This window comes from Arabidopsis thaliana, chromosome 3, assembly GCF_000001735.4.
Source record: "Arabidopsis thaliana chromosome 3, partial sequence".
NCBI lineage: Eukaryota > Viridiplantae > Streptophyta > Magnoliopsida > Brassicales > Brassicaceae > Arabidopsis > Arabidopsis thaliana.
The window spans coordinates 9,769,634-9,790,477 of record NC_003074.8 but is presented as its reverse complement, the minus strand read 5'-3'; the positions used below and the strand labels follow the sequence as shown (position 1 = coordinate 9,790,477).

The 20,844-nt window shown below is 35.5% G+C and overlaps 4 protein-coding genes, 1 non-coding gene and 2 pseudogenes across 8 annotated transcripts; 2 read left to right on the top strand and 5 right to left on the bottom strand.

The window, feature by feature from the left end:
• Positions 1-26: 26 nt before the first annotated feature.
• Positions 27-2,247, bottom strand: ERF1-3 (eukaryotic release factor 1-3). The gene is made up of 2 exons (NM_113572.4): positions 1,835-2,247; positions 27-1,668 (listed from the first exon to the last, which is right to left on the bottom strand). The coding sequence occupies exon 2, from the start codon at positions 1,622-1,624 to the stop codon at positions 317-319; it is 1,308 nt and encodes a 435-aa protein (NP_189295.3). The 5' UTR covers positions 1,625-1,668; positions 1,835-2,247; the 3' UTR covers positions 27-316.
• An 89-nt stretch (positions 2,248-2,336) lies between these two features.
• Positions 2,337-2,904, top strand: AT3G26616 (uncharacterized protein; the record flags this gene model as incomplete). Its single annotated transcript, NM_148755.1, has 2 exons — positions 2,337-2,373; positions 2,516-2,904. The coding sequence occupies 2 exons, from the start codon at positions 2,337-2,339 to the stop codon at positions 2,902-2,904; spliced, it is 426 nt and encodes a 141-aa protein (NP_683597.1).
• Positions 2,905-2,906: 2 nt separating this feature from the next.
• AT3G26614 lies at positions 2,907-5,588 on the top strand (annotated as a pseudogene; the record flags this gene model as incomplete). Its single annotated transcript has 1 exon — positions 2,907-5,588.
• Positions 5,589-7,065: 1,477 nt separating this feature from the next.
• Positions 7,066-8,495, bottom strand: AT3G26612. Its single transcript, NR_143944.1, has 4 exons — positions 8,294-8,495; positions 7,797-7,960; positions 7,419-7,709; positions 7,066-7,327 (listed from the first exon to the last, which is right to left on the bottom strand). It is a non-coding gene; the product is annotated as an other RNA (non-coding RNA).
• A 1,429-nt stretch (positions 8,496-9,924) lies between these two features.
• Positions 9,925-13,520, bottom strand: AT3G26610 (Pectin lyase-like superfamily protein). The gene is made up of 7 exons (NM_113570.3): positions 13,202-13,520; positions 12,550-12,843; positions 12,312-12,347; positions 12,018-12,225; positions 11,200-11,281; positions 10,976-11,084; positions 9,925-10,642 (listed from the first exon to the last, which is right to left on the bottom strand). Exons 1-7 carry the CDS (start codon positions 13,451-13,453, stop codon positions 10,211-10,213), a joined length of 1,413 nt encoding a protein of 470 aa, NP_189293.1. The 5' UTR covers positions 13,454-13,520; the 3' UTR covers positions 9,925-10,210.
• Positions 13,521-16,977: 3,457 nt separating this feature from the next.
• AT3G26605 lies at positions 16,978-17,460 on the bottom strand (annotated as a pseudogene; the record flags this gene model as incomplete). Its single annotated transcript has 1 exon — positions 16,978-17,460.
• An 895-nt stretch (positions 17,461-18,355) lies between these two features.
• On the bottom strand, positions 18,356-20,844 carry ARO4 (armadillo repeat only 4). 2 transcript variants are annotated; one of them, NM_001338814.1, is made up of 2 exons: positions 19,894-20,844; positions 18,356-19,650 (listed from the first exon to the last, which is right to left on the bottom strand). In NM_001338814.1, exons 1-2 carry the CDS (start codon positions 20,587-20,589, stop codon positions 18,742-18,744), a joined length of 1,605 nt encoding a protein of 534 aa, NP_001327909.1. In that variant the 5' UTR covers positions 20,590-20,844; the 3' UTR covers positions 18,356-18,741. The 2 variants fall into 2 exon arrangements, with proteins under 2 accessions (NP_001327909.1, NP_189292.1); NM_113569.3 differs by having other exon boundaries at positions 18,366-20,812.

Sequence of the window (20,844 nt, the reverse complement as noted above, 5' to 3'; positions counted from 1 at the left end):
CATTTACTTAAGGTAAGACTATTTATGTTGATTCTCACTTAGACTAATTAGACTTTATATTACCGTTAACATTACTGTTAAGGCAATATTAATGTTTAGCTAATTCTCAAATAGGCAATAAGAAATGTCTTCAAAATAGAGTATAATGAAGCTCAAATTTCTCATACATTTTAACATAACTGTTTCAGAAAAACTTAAAAGCGGCAACAGAAGATAATAGAGAGAGACAAAGTATATCAAACAAAAGTTCATAGTCTTTCTTTTTTTCCCCAAACTTCAAATCCTTCTTCAGATCTTAAACCACATTTTCTCTTACTTAATCTGAGTCTTCATAAACTTCACCATCGGATAATTCATCGAATGTCCTCATATCAAGCTGGTACCGCAACAATCCACCAATACCGCCAAAGCCTCTGCAAAATTGTGATCCTTCTTGGGACTTGTTAGTCACAAACTCAAGTGTACAACCAAAACGTTTATATTCGTTAGCAAACCATTCAAGCAGAGGCATCTTCTCCTGAACTTCTAACTCTGCATTAGTCTCTGCATCATGGAAATTGCTTTGGTTGTTCTCTTGATCCTTTCCCAAATGCTTAATCACGATTTCTCCGGTCGTGTTGTTCTTTAACTCATACCTATTAATATCTAGATTCTCCCACACTATAAGAGTCTCAACAGCACCCATTTCCAGAGCCTTTAAAGTATCTTCAACACCGAAAACATATTTCCCAGTGTCTTGACTAATCTCCTCAAAGTACTTCCCAATCAATTTCTTTTCTTGTATGAACTTCACATTAGATAGAATCTCAGCAGACAGCTCAATTGCTTGGTTGAAACCATTCTCTCCTCCGTAAGAAACATCAACCACATTCAATATCTTAGCTTGAAGACGAGGATCAAACAGTTCTGATTGACTTAGCTCGGTCTTAAAATCCGCTGAACCAGCAAGTATAAGACCAGAGACATTAGGCTGACTCGTAGCTGGATTAATGTAAAACTGAGTGGCAAGCTCCGCGGTTTTCCTCACATAGTTATGTCTCTTCTCCATCCTAAGACGAGCAAATCGCAACGCAGATTGTCCTCCTCTTCCGTGCTTTTTCGGAAGATCGACAGTGAACTTATGAAGAACCTCTCTTGTATTCCCACTCAAAGTACCAAACAAAGTTCCATTTCCATCCATAACAATGAAACCAAACTTATCATCAGACTCCAAAAGCTCATTCAAAGGCTCGGTGTGGAACTTATTGTCACACAAATACAACGAAGCATTAATCGGTTTAAAAGGCTCGAAATCAATCGTCACTTTCTTCTCTTTACCATCATCAGTAACAATGGTTCCAGTATAGAGAACAAGACCATTCGGAGGAACTTTGTTGTAAAGCTTCAATCTTTGTTGAGCAGAAGTAATGGCAGATAAAACAGATTGACGATTCACTCGACTCTTGATGTTTGAGGCGGTTCCGTATTCATCAGCAAGCATCTTAGTGACACGAGCTACTTGATCTCTAGGAGGCATTATAAGAGAGATCATACTTGTTCCATTACCTCTTGCGGTTTCAAGTCCTTTGATTAGCTTCTTAATCTTCCAAATCTCAATGTTCTTATCTGATTCTTGGTCTGCCATGTTTTTCCTCCTTCAAGCTTAAAACAGAGCACGCAGCTCAAAATCTAAAACAGCAAGAAAAATCGAAACTTTATAAGAATCAGCTTGAAATTGAGATTTCGATTGATTTAAGTAGACCCAGATTGAAATTGGAAGATTAAAAATGAAAACTTTAACAAGAACGGATTGATTTGATACACAAAGAGATCGAAGTCGCGAAGATTCACGTACCTGCGTGTGTCTCTCTACTCTCTATCAGCGATTTCTCGACCCAGCAGAAATGAGACTCCTTTAGGTTTTTGTTCCCCAATGGGTTTCAACTTTCAACCACTTTTACCGAACACGTGACTCTCACGTGAAGAAGATATGAAGTAATTTTGATTCTGTGTTTTTTAACGCGGGACGGATTATTCACCCCAAATTAGAGTACTAAAATGAATGGGCTGTCATGTATCATTATGGGCTTGGCTTTAACGTTAAAAGCCCATTATAAACGGACAATGTATTTTTTTGAACTGACTTTTATTTTTCTTCCTAAAGAAAAGTAAAGTTCGTGTAAGCCCCTTTGGTGGTACATTGGTTTGGTTGACCAAATGTTCATTAATACACCTAGGGATTTGGAATTCGAATCTCAGATACTGTGATTTATTAGGAGATCTCCAACGATTATACAATTATAGCCGTTCGCCAGGATTCTACGCAAAAAAGATCATTAAAGGTGTTCATCAAAAACATGGAGAAGAAGAAGGAAGTGTCGAGAAAGAAATATCGTCTGTCCGAAGGAACCTAAGCCCATACGTCTGTTTAATAATTCTCATAATTTACAATAAATAATAAGTATAAGATGGAGAAAAAAAGTTCAATTTGATAAATTACTGATTTTATTATTTGGACTTAGTTTGGTCTGTGAAGCTTCTCTGGGTCAAGAGACTCAAACTCGGCTCCCTGTCAAAGGAAAGGAAGATGGTGGCTTAGTTTGGTCTGTGAAGAATGTGGCTAAGTCCAAGTCTCTTAAGGTTGAAGATAGTGTTTTTGGGTCTATTTCAGTTCAGACCAATGGGATCTCTCTCGGTTTGGATAAGGTCCAGAAAGGAGATTCAAGTGTTGGACAGTTTGCTGTAATCATTGATAATGCAACTGAAAATGAGGAGGTTGGCATTTGTTCAGGCACAGTTTGTGCAGTTGAGGATGATTCCTCTGACGTGTTATCTACTGACACTGAAGAAGAGGCTTTCATCAAGGTTTTGTCTAAGCGTCAGAAGAGGAATCTACGAGGCAAGGGCCTCAAAACCAAAGCTTAAGTATGTGTACTAAGCTCTTTTGTTGGAATGTTCGCGGATTTAATATTTCCAGTCACCGCCGCGGTTTTAAGAAATGGTTTCTTTTGAATAAACCACTTTTTGGAGGTCTCATTGAGACACATGTAAAGCAGCCTAAGGAGAAGAAGTTCATCTCTAACCTTTTGCCTGGCTGGTCTTTTGTTGAGAATTATGAATTCTCTGTTTTGGGAAAAATATGGGTTTTGTGGGATCCAAGTGTGAAGGTAGTTGTTATTGGTAGGTCCCTGCAAATGATCACATGTGAGCTTCTTCTTCCTGATTCTCCTTCTTGGTTTGTGGTGTCTATTGTTTACGCTTCAAATGAGGAGGGTACCAGAAAAGAGCTTTGGAATGAGTTGGTTCAGCTTGCCTTATCTCCGGTTGTTGTTGGCAGGTCGTGGATTGTTCTTGGCGACTTTAATCAAATCTTAAATCCGGAAAGTGCTATCAATGCAAATATTGGCAGGAAGATTCGTGCGTTCAGAAGTTGCTTGCTTGATTCTGATTTGTATGACCTCGTCTACAAAGGTAGTTCTTACACTTGGTGGAATAAGTGCAGCTCTAGACCTTTGGCAAAAAAGATAGATAGAATTTTGGTCAATGATCATTGGAACACTCTCTTCCCATCCGCTTACGCGAACTTCGGTGAGCCAGATTTCTCTGACCACAGCTCTTGTGAGGTGGTGTTAGATCCAGCGGTCTTGAAAGCAAAGCGACCTTTTCGGTTCTTCAACTATTTCTTACATAACCCGGATTTCTTGCAGCTGATTCGTGAGAATTGGTACTCTTGCAATGTCTCTGGTTCTGCGATGTACAGGGTCTCCAAAAAGCTTAAGCACCTTAAGCTCCCTATTTGTTGTTTTAGTAGAGAGAACTACTCTGATATTGAGAAAAGGGTCTCTGAGGCCCATGCTATTGTGCTCCACCGTCAAAGGATTACTCTTACCAACCCTTCTGTTGTTCATGCTACACTTGAGTTGGAGGCCACCAGAAAATGGCAAATTCTTGCTAAGGCTGAGGAGAGTTTTTTCTGCCAGAAGTCAAGTATCTCTTGGTTATATGAGGGTGATAATAATACTGCTTACTTTCATAAGATGGCTGACATGCGTAAATCGATTAATACAATAAATTTCTTGATTGATGATTTTGGTGAAAGGATTGAGACCCAGCAGGGCATAAAGGAGGGCATAAAGGAGCATAGCTGTAATTTTTTTGAATCCCTCCTATGTGGTGTAGAGGGCGAGAACTCTTTGGCACAGAGTGATATGAATCTGCTTCTTTCTTTCAGATGTTCTGTGGATCAGATTAATGACTTGGAAAGGAGTTTCTCGGATCTTGATATTCAAGAGGCTTTCTTCTCTTTGCCCAGGAACAAAGCTAGCGGCCCTGACGGCTATTCCTCTGAGTTCTTTAAAGGTGTTTGGTTTGTTGTGGGTCCAGAGGTGACTGAAGCAGTCCAAGAATTTTTTCGTTCAGGTCAGTTATTGAAGCAGTGGAACGCAACAACTTTGGTCCTTATTCCAAAAATCACAAACTCTTCAAAGATGACTGACTTTAGGCCAATCTCTTGCTTAAACACTTTGTATAAAGTGATAGCTAAGCTGCTGACTTCTAGGCTAAAGAAGCTTTTAAATGAGGTGATTTCTCCGTCTCAGTCTGCGTTCCTTCCTGGTCGTTTACTTTCGGAAAACGTCTTGTTAGCTACTGAAATTGTGCATGGTTACAACACTAAAAATATCAGCTCTCGGGGTATGCTTAAAGTGGATCTTCGGAAAGCGTTTGATAGCGTCAGATGGGATTTCATCATCTCAGCCTTCCGTGCTCTCGCAGTCCCTGAAAAGTTTGTTTGCTGGATCAATCAGTGCATTTCAACGCCCTATTTTTCAGTCATGGTTAATGGTTCTAGCAGTGGGTTTTTTAAAAGTAACAAAGGGTTGAGACAAGGTGATCCTTTATCGCCGTACTTATTTGTTCTTGCGATGGAGGTGTTCTCTAGCTTGCTGAAAGCTAGGTTTGATGCGGGTTATATCCACTACCATCCTAAAACCGCTGATCTCTCAATCTCTCACCTAATGTTTGCAGATGATGTTATGGTTTTTTTCGATGGGGGAAGCTCCTCTCTACATGGGATCAGTGAAGCTCTTGATGACTTCGCCTCTTGGTCGGGGCTGCATGTGAACAAAGATAAGACAAATTTGTATCTGGCTGGAACTGATGAGGTTGAGGCTCTTGCCATTTCGCACTACGGCTTCCCAATCAGCACTTTGCCAATTCGTTATCTTGGGCTCCCGCTGATGAGTAGGAAACTTAAAATTTCAGAGTATGAGCTTGTTAAAAGGTTTAGATCCTGGGCGGTTAAGAGCCTTTCTTTTGCTGGTCGGGTTCAGCTGATCACCTCTGTCATTACGGGTCTTGTCAACTTCTGGATGTCGACTTTTGTTCTTCTTCTTGGCTGCGTGAAAAAGATTGAGTCTCTTTGTTCTAGATTTTTGTGGTCTGGCAGCATTGATGCTAGTAAGGGAGCAAAGATTGCATGGTCAGGTGTCTGTTTACCAAAGAATGAAGGTGGTGTTGGCTTACGCAGGTTCACGCCATGGAACAAAACTTTTTATCTTCGCTTTATTTGGCCCTTATTTGCAGATAATGACGTGCTTTGGGCGAATTGACATAAATTTCACCATATTAAAAATAAGTCGTTTTGGGAACTAGAGGAGAGCCCCCGGGACCCTTGGACCTGGAGGACGCTGCTTCGGTTAAGACCTCTTGGTGAAAGGTTCCTAAAGGCAAGAGTTGAAAATGGTCAAATGATTTCCTTTTGGTACGACAACTGGACCCCTTGTGTTCAATTAATCAAGTTCTTAGGAAAAGCGGGGCCTTCCTCTTTGTGTATCCCAGCTGCTTCAAAGGTTAGTGATGCTTGTGGTGATATAGGTTGGATTATCCCGCCTCCAAGATCAGACAATGCTCTAATCTTCCACTCTCATCTGATCACTATTAACCTTCCAAGCTCAACCCTTGAGAAGGATAACTATGCTTGGGTTGTTGACGATTCTGAGTGTTTGGATCTTTCCTCTTCCAAGACTTGGGAATCGCTGAGGCCTAGGGAGGAGATTAAACGGTGGGCAAGCTCTGTTTGGTTTAAGGGTGCAGTCCCAAAACATGCTTTCAACATGTGGCTTACTACTCTTAATCGCCTCCCGACTAGGCAACGCCTGCTTTCATGGGGAGTTATTTCTGATGCTAGTTGTTGTCTTTGCTCTACTCTACCGGAATCACGGGACCATCTTCTTTTGACTTGCGAGTTTGCTGCGTCAATTTGGACTCAGGTTTTTCGAAGACTTTCGCCATCTCATCGGCAGCTGCTAACTTGGGCCGAGCTGCTTTCTTGGACTCGCCATTCAACCTCTTCCGCCCCCTCTCTGCTTCGCAAGGTGGTTTCTCAAGCCGTATCTTATCATATTTGGCATCAGCGTAATAACTACCTTCACAACAACCTTTGGATCACTGCCTCTGGAACCTTCAAGCTCGTTGATCGTCAAGTCCGCAACATCATTTCCGGAAGACGTCATAAGAAGCGTTGGCGTCCGCTCTTGCTCCTTTGGATTAGATAATTGTATCTCACTTTAGCCTTATTGTAATCTTGTTTTTTACTCTTTTTTTTTCCAAGATTACTCTTCTTTAGGTGTTGCTTCTGTAATTCCTTCACTTTCATTTCTAATGATATTTACAAGCTTAGCAAAAAAAAAAAAAAAAAAAAAAATTGTTTGGACTTAGATTCAACGTGAAAAACCCATTATACAATATGGGCTTAGATTCCACGTGAAAAACTCCTTAAAAAAAAAAGCAAGTATAGATAAATAGGTTGGAAAGACTCAAACTAAGTGTTTCAAAAATATATATTTAAAAAAATAAATTATCTTTGATATTTTATCAAAGTGTGTATATATAACTTTTTTGATATTTGATGAAATAATAAAATAAATATTTTATCTTTGACAAAAAAACAAAATCTTTTATAGTGTGTATATATAACTTTTTCGATTACCAGAAACTTTAGAACTGTAAATCATTTCTTTAGACCAGAAACCAGAGTATGTTTGGACCTTTAAGAGCATCTCCAATGGTGAGAACTCCATGGGGGCTCTCACCAATTGTTTAATATAAATTTTGTAAAATTGTGAAATGAAAGCTTGTAAGTTTTTTTTCCAGTCCAATGCTAGGTTCTCTCTAATGCGGTTTTTAGAAAAATTATTGGATTAACCAAGTTTCCCAAACAAGGCAATCAAATCATTCAATATCTCCAAGTTCAAAACACTACTATTCTCCTTAATTGATCCAACATTGCCGGTCACTCACTAACTTGGTCTGCTATTTTTGTCAAGCAAATAGCCACATTCTCAACCAGCTGCAAATGGAAACATATATGCTATCAATAATTTACTGAAGAAAATTAGTTCAGTGAGAAAAAGCAGCAAAAGAGTTGAGCATCATTTTACCTAACTATCCTCATATTGAAGAAGAGTGCATAATATTGGAACAACATCCATGAAAGGCGAGAGAGACTCAGAAAAAAGCTGCTTACATATATTGACCACAGTAGAAATTGCGACTCTCTGAAGCAAATGCGATGTTAAAACCATCTGTCTTAGCAAGGCTATTTATTTGGGATGAGTAACTTGTATGCTTGTTGAGAAGAAATCAATAAACGAAAGCACTGCCATAATTGCTCCAGCATTCAAGCAGGCTACCGGCTCATGTCAGGATATTTTCTCAAGTGTTTGCAAACACTAGAAAATTCAATAGTTAGTATGAAATCAAAACTTGCGTTCTTTAGGTGTAAAGAATAAGGTCATTTGGTGGAAAGTATAACGTACCTGCTCAGCAAACGTCCAAGTACTCAATAATCAAAAGTCTTTAGCCTGAAATCCTGAGAGTTACAAGCTCTCTTATCATCATGTAACTCTTCCACAACCTCCATCGTTTCTGACCTCTGTTATCCATAACTTAAAATCTTCCAATTAAATTATCTGATCTCAACCTGTAATCAAGCAAATGATCAAAGTTCAAGTCTTTCTATATTAACATACAAGAAAAAACCAAAAGATAAGAAGGTACAACTAAGAGTCAATCACTAACCACAAATTCAGTGGAAATAAACGAAAACAAAAATTAGAGTCAATCAACCGCAAAATCAGACTCCAATTCAAGACATTGATCAGACAGATTAACAAAAACGGCATCAAGGCTAATTTCATGAATCTCTTTATAAAAAATGATCCGAAGAAAATCTAAAGAGAAACTAAATTACATAACAAGTTACAAAATTCAAAATCAATCTAAACGATCAGAGAAGAAGATTCTCAATTGTAACCTCAATCGTCGTCGGAGAAAATCGATCTCCATCGCCATCGCCTGTTGTGGCAAAGAGAGAGAGAATGAGTCGGAGAAAGAAGAACTGTTTGGACTTTTTTCACAAGTTTTTTTCTCTCTTTTTTTTCTTCTAAAACTCGATCAATCAGAATGCGCCACGTTATCGCCTCTCTTCCTTCTCAAAAAATCTCTCAAGAGAGCTGTCTCTCTTGATAATACATTATTTTGATTTATTTTTGAACCATTTTTTTTCAGAGAACCACTTGAGAGAATCCAATTTAGCCACTATTGGAGATGCTCTAAGAATCTTTCATGTTTTATTTCCTTGCAATAATACGTGTTGAAAGTAAAAAAAAGTTCTTCATTATGAATAGAAGAAATAATCATATATGTTCCTCCATGTTATAAGAAGTTGCGTTTCAAAAGTGAACTCCTAAATTATAAACTATATGTACCCAAGTCTTTAACTAATTAATAGTAGAAAAGTATATATGTATAATAATGTTTGGAATATATAGGGAAGAAAAAGGAAAATAGGGAAAAGAGATATTGATTTTGATAAAAGATATACATATGACCAAGTGTCGTTAGCTCAATTGGTAAAGACCCTAGGCGAAACTTAGAGATCGCCGGTTCGCGTGACGTTTGGAACGAAACTAATATTGCATATTGTGGTTTCGGACCTAGGGGATTACGGGCTTCGGCACAAAACTTCCTGGATTTAAAAGAAAAAAAAAAAAAAAAGATATACATATGACATACGCGTGCGACATAGATTTTGATTAAAGAGAGAGAGCCTAAATGGACGGTGAAGACACTCTATGTCTCTCACATTACTCAATACTCATGACTTTCGTAATCATAAATATGTAGATTTAATCCACCTTCAAATGCTCAAATATTTATCTCCCCATTATTCGAGTCGAGTTATGAGCTTTACATTCATAGTCATAAATTTTCTTAGTTTAATATTCTGTCTAATTTTAACTTCGCGAAGTTATGTTGCAATATGACTCTTTTCTTGTAGCGATCGGAATATTAAAAATATCATTCAAATTAAATTTGTATATAACTATTTATTTATTTATTTGTTAATAGTCGACACTAAGAATTTGCTCACGGAGAGAATTTGCTCACACATAAGTATGTATTTTATAAGTTTTCTAATACGCAATCCATATTGTGATTGATGGATAATTATTGTTATACTGTTAAAAGTTAGGTTTCGTAGTTAGTAGCATTATCATATAGAGAATGTGGCCTTTCCACCAAAGGCAAAGTAGTATCAGCTGTTGGTTTGAACTCCACTAAGAAATTATTTATAAGACTCTCTTTTGTTTGTAGCTTTTAAGGAAATTAAAAGTTCATACGTTCATATTTTTGTTGAAGCATTTTCTAGTTTTCTTTTCTTCGTTCATAAATGATCAACTTGCTATTATAAAAAGAAAAGCTTGCACACTAATCAATTTACAGTCTTGTTAATTCTTTTTAGATATCAACTAGCATATTAATAAACGATTAAAAAAGCTTAACCAAGATGCATGTTACAAATCCTAAAAAAGAATTGGACATTAAATCAGTTCCCTTCAATTTATATACCAAACTCCACTGGACTAAATTTAGATGGTGAATTAGAAACGAAGCTAAAAAATAACATTAATATTAAATAAATGTTACAAGCAATATGTGAAAGTAATCTTAAACTTCTGAGATTGGGGTGATACATCATAACACTATGGAACAAAATAAAAAGCTGATACAAAAGCCACCACCTTCTCACATCCACAAAAAGTTGCAGAGGGGAAGCAAAAGGATACATCATGACATCCCAAAATAAACACAAATTAAATAGCAAATATAGTAAACATAGATACCTAGAATCGGTAGCATTACTGATATTAGTTTTTTATTTAAGGTTTTATGAAGGGCAAATCTTGTCATAGGACCGAGAAACTTTTTGTGAATAATAACCACCAATATTACTCTTCCTCAAGCAATAGCCAATGCTAGAAGGAACCAAAGGCCCTTGTGTTTTGCCATATGAGTTCCAACACAAAGCTTGTTGTTGCTGATGAGTTTGTAACCCTCTGATTCCTCCAGAAGGTCGTAGCCTTATATCCATAAGATCCACGTCCATGCATGGCACGTTGTTGCTGCATGCAATACGTACCGGTTGCACCGTGAAACTACCGACAATGTTGTTGTATTTAACGCCGGAAATCGACACTGCACGCGTCTGATTCTTACACTTGGACTTGTCGCAGTAATATTGGTCGATTACTATTGGTACCTTCACGTCCTTTACTTGAATGTTCGAAAACGTTAGGTTCTTGACGACCCCTAATCCTCCCTGCGGATACATATATACACGTGATTCACAAGAAAAATTACAATGGACATCGAAAAATAAATCCGAACTAAACCATACACAAACGTGATTAGTTTATATTATAACAAAAAAAAATTGAACATAAAGCCAGATTAGGCCCCTATACGTAGAAAGACTTGCGTGTTAAGTTTTCTCAGAAATTACAACTATTCATATAAGGTCTCATTTCTATCTTTTAGTTTTAGTTTTATATATTTCAATAATATCATATAATGTGGTCTCTATATTTACGTGGGTCAGAAGTCACAAAATCATTTATTTATATAAGGTATGATGTGGTATCTATATATGTACCTGCCAAGTCTTGATTCGAACACCAGCAAGAGTGTTTTGTATAGAGATATCCTCTACAATGATATCAGAAACACATGCCACACTCTTATCTTTCCCTAGTCCACCTATGCTGTGATCACAAACCAAAGCAAATATACACCAAACAAACAAAAAAAATCAGTAAAAAATTGAAAAAGTAATAGATTGAAAATTAATTGAAAATTTATTATTATGTATACATATACCTAATGCCATGGCCAGGGCCACAATTGATGTGGTGAATATGTACATTGGAGGAGCCGGTTTGAATGGATACACAGTCATCTCCTATATATATATATATATATATATATATATATATACGTAAAAAGTTGCTTATTAAAGAAAGATTGAAATAGAAATTTTAGAATTAAGTCCTGCCCAAAATAGATGAATAGTTTATAACATATTACTGATTATTGAAGTTTATAATATGATTTTTGTTTAGTATTTAAACATTTAGAATCTCTGGTCCATGTAACTTTTCTTAATTGATTAACAATAAATAAAAGAAAAGAGAGCCTTTTCATTCTGCATGCTTGCCTATTGTCTGTATAAAAAGTTAGTTTGGTGACAGTTATACCGTTATTAAATGGTGTTTTTTATTAAACCAATGATGTCTTTTCTTGTTTAATGCCTTTATTCTATAATACTACTTTTACGAAAGAAAAAAATACATTATCTTTCGTCCTAACATTTTATTTCACTTTGGCGTCTACAACGTGACAACCACTATGTTCAATTATATACATGTAATTTATAGTTATCAATTTATGTATTTCAAATTGCAGAATGATAGAGTCGCGCATAATTAGAACAATGGAACGGTCAAAATTCATTTTGTAACTGTATATATGTAATAATAATATATTCTTCTTTCTTTGTTATAATTTCTGGTTAAAATCTTTCTTTTTTCCTAAGAAAAGCGTTTTAGTGTTAAATGTTAATGATCTATGGATCGGAACTATATAGTTAATTAATAAAGAAAATAAATGAAAATTTATTGTAAGAAAATATGAATTACCACAAGCGATGTTGGAGTGTTGAATCTCGACGTTACGTGTGTTCTGGAGGTGGATGCCGTCGGTGTTAGGGCTATTCTCCGGCGAAGAGATCGTAATGTTGTTGACTTTGACTCCATCCGAATCATCGAACTTCAAATGACATAATGGACTGTTCACGATGCTTATATCACGGACCGTGACGTTATTACTTGAATAAAACCGAAGTGCCTATACTTATAATTCACATAAGCCAATCAATAAACATTTTACGAATCTGTAGTTAAAAAAAAAAAAATTAGTAACAATAGACTTACCGTTGGTTTCATTGGTGGGATATACTTATTTCTCGTCTGAAAAAAAGAAAGAAAAACCAATAAATATTTTAAAATCTCATAATACAATTTCGAAAAAATATCAAACGAACATATAACAAAACATTAATCTTTCAAAGTACATAACACAAAAAATCTTGATTGCAATTATAATTATAACAAAGATCTTAAACTTTCAGTATAGTGATTTTTAGTATTATATTTTGAATTAAGTCCGTACCTGAGTTTGATAAGTGTCTAAGTTCCACCAGTTATAGCCACGACCGTTAAGAGTCCCTGAGCCTTGGATGGTCAAATGACTGACCCATTTGAAGTTAAGCCATTGAAACAAGCTTGAATTAGGCCATGACCCTATCTTCTCTGGAGCCACTAAGATTCCTTCTATTTGAACCACCGTCTCCTCCTTACACGGCCCTTGCAGTGTCACTGCCTTCACCAAAAACTGTGTCCCTGCCGGAATCTCCACTTTCCCTCCGACCACTTTACAAGCTGCCTTCCACGCTCCGACCAATGCCTGCGCACTCAATTACAAATGCCTCAAAAACAAATTGTGTTTTTATTTTCATGAGAAGCTCAAATTCATAAACTATCAATTATTTGGACAGAATGTATTCGGCAAATGCATACGAATGTTTTCTTCCACTTGTGTTTGGCGATTAATTACGTGTACAATTACCAAAACAGTTTTGGTTAATATGATTATTTATGTAATGAGTTTACTTGGAAAAAAACATTGACTCTAAATATAAACGAAAAATCAAACGCAAACGTAAATTAAGAATTGAGACACTAATTTAGATATTTTTTGATAAAAGATTAATATTTCTTTTTCTTTGAAGCATCAAGTTGATGTTAAAAATATATGGACGTACCTTTGAGTCGTCAGAGACTCCATCACCCTTGGCACCATAGGAGAAAATGTTGAAAACGCCCTCGTTGGTGGACGGGTAAGGTGCGGGTGCCGGAGAGCCGGTAGGAGTGTTTTTGGAATGACGACGGTGTTTGGGTTTAATCTTCTTTACGTGATGTTTACGGCCCTCAACGGAGACGGTGGAGATGGCGGCGGCTACAATTATGACACCGAGTAGCATAGCTAAAATAGGTAAACTCTTTACTGTCTTCATATTTTCTTATAACTTTGTGTTATGTTTTTGATTCTTTTTGGGGTTTCTTTTTGTTGGTGTATGGTGAAAGGAAATGGCTACATGCAAGGTATTATATAGCAATAGTTTTACTAAATGACCTATTCTCTTGTGTTATTTTCAGAAATACCCTTCAAAACTCCAAAAGTTAACAAATAGTTTATGTTAAGTAAGTCCTAACCACTTGTTAAGTGCTTAAACCCCATTTATAAACTAGAGAGTTTTCACATCTATTCTCTCATATAATTTTCCTACGTGTACCATAAACATATATGAATTACAAACTCACAACAACCAAAGTTTTATTTTGTTGCACTCCTACTTCTAATACCGCACCATACGCCTCATAACATGGCACTCATTTATCTACGAAAAGGTCAACAAAATTTCTTTCCTCCACAAAGAAAAATTTGCACATATCTTTAAAAGTGTGGATTAACTAGTATGAAGAACCAAAAAAAAAAAAAAAAACTAGTGAAGAACAAAAGCTCCTCTCTCCGTGTCAAACACCTTGATCTCGGGTCATAAATCTTGCAAATAATGTGTTTCCATGGCAAATTGTTATTAAAAATTTACAGGAAGGTGTTTTTAAAAAAACATACACTTAGGTACAATGTAACACATCTTAGTGTAAATTCTGTTTCTCTACATTTACATACAAAACTAGCTGCAAAACCAATGAGAAACTTGATTCTTTCCTCAACGCCTTTTCATAGGCTTCAAAATTCAAATACATTCTTTCAGTCCATTGTTAATTGATAATTCTTTATATAAAAAAGGTGGCTACATATTAGTAGTAAAAAGAAAACCAAGAGCTGATAATTAATAATATGACATAAATTATGTTATGGATAATAATAATAGAAAAGGTGGTGAATTGTTGAGTAATAATAATAAAAATTAGTTAATGGGGAATGATCTGTAGCAATTACAATGTTTACTCAATCATAAGCAACCGTTATACACTCTAGTAGTACATTATAAAAGTAAAAAGACCTTATCCAAAAATTAATAATAGTACTATTGGTCCCAAATATTATTTAAATCTCTTTAATGTACTTCGCTAGTTCAACTCATTCAAATGTGCTTAATTAGCTTAATTAGTCAAGGAAACATTGTATTAAATCTAAATTTTAATACAACAATACATTTTAAGAAAATTTATACCTTGTAGGTATAGGAAAATAAATGTATACTCTGTTATTACGGTTAAGTCAAGAAAATATGTAAAATCTAACTGTTTCCAGTCTCCAGTTTCCAGTTTCCAGTACCATTGGTTTCGTGTTACTGCGGATCAGTCGATGATTTATGTGGTATTAGTATATTAGGTATACAAAGAATTATGAATAAAATAACAAAAACTTTCCGAAATAATAGTTAACTATTTATATATGGAGAGACAAACAGGAACTAATAGAAAGTAACAATTAATTATCTAGTACACAAAGAATAATTGTCCCCTTTTATATCTCAATCCAAAAGTTTAATATAGTATTAATTTTGCCAAAAGAAGACAAAACCCAAAGTTGGGTGTTTGGTGAATTTATAAAGTGATGAGTTTAGGACAAACTTAAGTTGACAATACACCACTAAATTTTAGGTTTAGATAATATTATTAGCCTACTCTAATATTGCATACTCTAATTCCAAAACAAGCTTAGCAAATGAAGTCATGCAAAAGTTGACACAAGATGCAGAGAATGAAATGTACTCTTTACTAAAACAAAAGTTTGTTCCTTTACATATAGTCATATACACCCCAGAAATTTAGATCAACATACAATGGCAGATCTCGAAATTTTTCTACGTGGGGCACCATTAATTAATATTTATAAACGGTGTATAAATAAAATCTAATATAGCATTGAGGAAAAATATTAATTTTTAGTAATTTTGTATTGAATTTGAAGTTTGTTTATAAAATGATAAGAATATTTAACTATTTTTACTTAGAAATATACAGGAGAAAAAATTCAGAAACTACAAAGTAAAAAAATATTAATTATAAAAAGTAAAACAAAGGAATAAGAAGAAAGAAGATAGGAAGTGAGTTAAAATCTATTTTACCTAAGGTCCTCATGAGAATTCGACCAATTTTGTCATGATTTAATCTAATAATTGTGGCTATAAACATAAAACTTTCAGTAATAGTGTAAGGCACCTGTCTATGTAATGCTTCAACATAGATCTGCCTCTGAACACAGATGTCCATTATAAGAATCTTACATATTTTGTAGATAGTTCAAATTTCAGCTAGACGTTGTTTGTCAGCAACGCTTTCAAACCTTGGTTGTGAAGATCATCACTACAGAACAAAATTGGCGTATCCAAACTAAACACATGATGAAAATGTGGAAACTTACCGTATCCATGAACTTAGCAAAAGAATACTCTTCAGATTTTAAAGGAAATTAATAATAGAATTTATCCATCAAGCATCTACTTATGTATCTGTCTAATTGACATTGAGTGCCACAACATGGATGTTTATGTGGGACACATGGATCATAATTATATCGTGAAGAAATTCCTAAAGCATTCTTTATTAAGATCAAACTTTTTTATATATATTCATATATTTAGTTTCTGATATATATATATATATATATATATATATATGACCATATACTTACATAATGTTTTTTTTTAAAATGTATCTTATCGAATTGTATTAATTATTAAAATACCTCAACTCGGGGATTAGAAAAAACTATTAGTATAGTGATTATAAATTATGAGTATTTACTGTAAAATGATTCAGTTCATTATGATCGAGTTTGAATCCTAGTCAATTTGTTTGAGCCTATGAACTTGAATCTAATAAAAATGTAATTTATATTATCCAAAAAAATATAAAATTAATAAATGTAATACTAATCAAGTTTTCTAGTCGCTAGAGTATTATTTTCACGTATTTGGATAGTATAAGTAGAAGTGTTAATTGGTCATTCCAAATTCTAATGGGTATGTCTATTTAGACCACTATTTTTTATGGGTTCCAATGGTTGGTCCTTAATGGATAATGGTCTAAGAATTCGCCCATTATCCATGGTCTAAGAAGTCAATATTTTCTTCACAATATTCACACAGACCTACATTATGATGAACGTAAATGGTGTCAATCCTATACCTAATTCATGTGTCTTGTTGTTCTAATGAGCTGACACCACACAGCTTAACTTCGCATAATACAATCATGAAACACCAACCAAAGAAATTGTTACTTACTTGTATATGAAAGCAGCAATTCCCAAGAGCCACTCAAACTGAAACTTTATCACAATGTGTGTTCCCTTTCTCCTCATGAATTTAGACCTCATCACCTACAATAATAAAAACCATGTAGTTAGCTAAAAGAATCATTGTGAGCTCTTATACATATCATACTGATCATGAGAGGAAGAATACTAGTATCACTGCAATTCAAACACTTCTTTAAAGACATTGTAATAACTAAGGCTAAAACAAATGATCCAACCACATGCAAACGAGTTCAGATGTGGGTTAAACTGTTATAATCGAGCTATTAATCTAAAAGATGCAATCCCAAAGCCATTTAAGTTTCCAACAAAACTATTAATCAAGCAAGGCCAACTATAAATCAATTATGTAAACAAAATTCTTATTAGAATATATACCAACTTCTTGAAATCCATGAAATCAGTTTCTTGCGCATATGAGAGCTTGTACATTTGTTGGTAACAAGCATCTTCTATACTTGTTAAGAACACGACTTCCGATACTAAAAGCTGATTCCGATGCAACGATAGTGAACGAAATGCTAAGAATATCACACGCCATTGATGATAATTCTTTAAAACGGGATGTATTGTTTTTCCAATATGCAACAATATCCATACTTCTAAAAGAAACCATATCTAATTCAGGCTCTTCCAATACTTGTCATTTTCTCGGTCATATCCTCCACCATTTTAAGAATAACCCTATCACTAGAATCTTCATAATCTCTCAGGTAGCATTTAATCGCTCACACTTACATAAAATATAAGTTTAGTGTCGGGTAAGTTCACTAGAACACATTTTGTACAATTGAGTTCAATCCGTTTATCTTTTTTTAATCTTTGTTTTTTTTCTAAACCGAGATTACAAGATTGATAGTATCCAAAATATTATTACGTGACACTGATTTAACTTTTATTTTCTAAATTTTCATTGTGAAATCCTTTACAATAATAAAGTTTTAAAATTATCTCTTTAAATTGGTAAAAGTCTAATTTATCAAGAATTTATAAATCTAAATTCAAAAATATAGTACGGATTTTTTATCTTGATCGATATCTCTCAATTCAAGAATTTATCAACGTCATGCCTAAACATCTATTAGAAGTAGATGACTTGCTATTTGATAATGCAGATGTATTCGATGACACATGTCACTGTATTGGAATGAGTTTGTAAACTTACATACTCTTTACTCAACAACCTACAATGAAATTCAACATTCAAATTCTAAATATCAAAATCTATTACTTGGATGAACATTTAGAGGAAAACTAAGAGTTTGGTGGTTATTATATTGAACGTCTTTGAATGATTGTTTAAACAAACATTTGTAGTTCCACGAATTTCTATGTGTACTAGTTACAAAGATATATATAATATATACGAATTTATCATCAAAACAAAGAATACATTGTATTTACGAAAGATGGGGTTATGGTCATTACATGTTTTGACGGATCAAAAGAAATATTAAAATTTCAAACTATTTTAGGAGTTTCAAGATTTACACCGATGAAAATACTAAAACCTAACTTAGTTTCCTGATATATAATGTAATTATACTTAAAAATATTATATATTATTCTAGATGACATAATCATCTAATGACATAAATCAAGTTTTTATTTTGCTAAATTTTGTGACGGCTAAAACAAGACGCATCTGTTTTTTATATTTTGTAATGAACCTAAACACTAAAATTCCACTGGGCCACACAACACAACTCAATTAAGATATAATAAGGCCCACATTTGCATCAAAAACCATGTTACAAAATTTATATCATGAACCAGGAATTTTGGAATCATCATTCATACTTCATAGCCTAGCGAATCACAGAGAGCAAAGCTAGTTTTATTACCCTTCCACCTAATTATCTTTGTGTCGTTCCATATACAATGAAGGATTTGATCAATCAGCGATCACAAAATGAGAGATTCTGCTTTTTGCTCTTTCTCTGTAAATCTAACAATGAAGATTCCTGTCTGTACGATATGAATCCAACACACTATAAACTGTATCTTGCTTTAAGGACCAACATACGATAGCATTTGACTGTGACTTCCTGCATTGTATAGACTTAGCTGATATATAGCTTTCGACACGAGTTCTCTCAACTCCATATTCTGCAGACCCGCCAAACGTTCTGCACCTTCGAGCACCGTCAAAACCTTGGCCTGTTCCAACTGTTGGTGGTTACTGGCATTCACGGAAAGGTAGCAGAGTAAAGCTAGACACTGTAACTGCATTTGCTGCTCGACGTTCCTTATTAGTTTCATCAATAACGGGATTGCTCCGTATTCGATTATGTTCTTCGAGTGCTCTGCGCAGAGGAAGTTCTCGGGACATACGAATTTCTGCAATGAAATTACAGCTGTTATAGCCACTTCTTGGTTGCTACTACCGAGTTTCTCAACCAATGGCTTGATCATTCTCGTTTCTCTTGCCGGGAATGTCCGTGCCAATGACCCGATAGATTGAATCGCTGGGATTTTTAAAATCGGGCTATCGACATCTTTGATTATCCATAACATCTGATCAATAACAGCTTTAGCAGCAGGAGAATTAGTCTTGAATGCTGCCCGTCTAAGGTCAGCACTCGACTCCGCAGCAGCGGTTATCTCCATCAGAGTCATCAAACAATTATATTGCAATTCACCAACTTCCTTTTCCACAATCTTCGCCAAAGAAAGCAACCCTTTCGTTTCCGTAATCCTCCTACTATTCGCTACATTTCCTCGAGCAAGCATCCACAAAGCTTCCGCACAATTGACCTTAAGCTCATGTTTCACCTCAGGATTCTCATTATCCCTCTCCTTCTTGAAATTCCCAGTTCTACTTCCACTACCACCAATGTCACGATACACATTCGACTTAGAACTCTTAAGCGGCCTATAAAGCTTCGAAGACGGATCTTTCTCAACCTCTTTGTTCATCTGAACAAGAGAGTGAATACTATTATGCTTACTCAAATGAATATCATCAACAAACACATCAAGCGAAAGCAACGTAACTAATGGCTTAATCACACTCTGCCTAGCAAACTCATCTTGAGCAACAGGATCATGTTCAGCCATTCTAGCAACCAATGTAGCTACCTTAATCTGAACTCTAACAGAAGAATCACCAAGAACCTGAACAATAATCGGAACACCAAGTTCATTAACAATAGACCTAACCTTATCTTCATCACAAGCCAACAACCCTAACGCAGTAGCCGCCGCGATTTGCCCCTCCGCCGATGAACTCTCCTTTAAAAGCCTTAACAACGGAGAAACACCACCTTCATCAACAATAATCTTCTTATTCCGATCATTATCTCCGGCAAGAGAACCAAGCTGATTCGCCGCATCAATCTTATCAACCAATTTCCCCATCTGTATCGACGCAACCAAAGACCAAACCCAAGGCAAAATCGGATCATTCGTAGCAATCGGAGGAAGCGAAATCACGATTCCACCACCAAAACTTCCATCTCCGTCGGAATCAAACACACTCAGAATCCATTTCACATCACCATTAGAAGATTCCAGAAGATTAATCACCTTACGAAAATCAGCAGCGTTGATGATAGTACAAACTCGTCGGATTATATTGTGTCTCCTACACTTACGAACAAGAGCAAAACCACGCTCGAGATTCTTCTTAACATCGACGATAACTCTACGAATCGGCCGATCATAAACTTGTTGAGAAGAACTAGAGACGAATCGAACAAGTGTTCTAAGCATTTGAGCAAGCCGATCTACTTGTTTACCAACCTCGCCACACTCTGTTTTGAATGATTCAGCTTCATCCACAGCTACACGGAGTCGCTCCGCCGTGAGAACCAAAATCGAAAGCTCGTCTCCAATTCGACTCTCTTCTTCTCCCATGAAATCTGGTGAAAAATCTTCCACCAATCTCTCTCGATTTCTAGGTTTTAGTTCTCTCTTTCAAGCTGATGCTACTGTTGTTACTAGTGTGTTGTTGTTGTTGTTGCTCATCGTCTTCGTCTTCGCCATTGTTTAAGTCTTTCTCTATAAGTCAAGTCCGTTTTTGTCTTCTTTTCTTTGCTTTTTTCTACGGTTTCGATTTGACCGGCGCGTGAACTACACGGCTTCCATGTGTTTACTTTTTGAATAATTAAT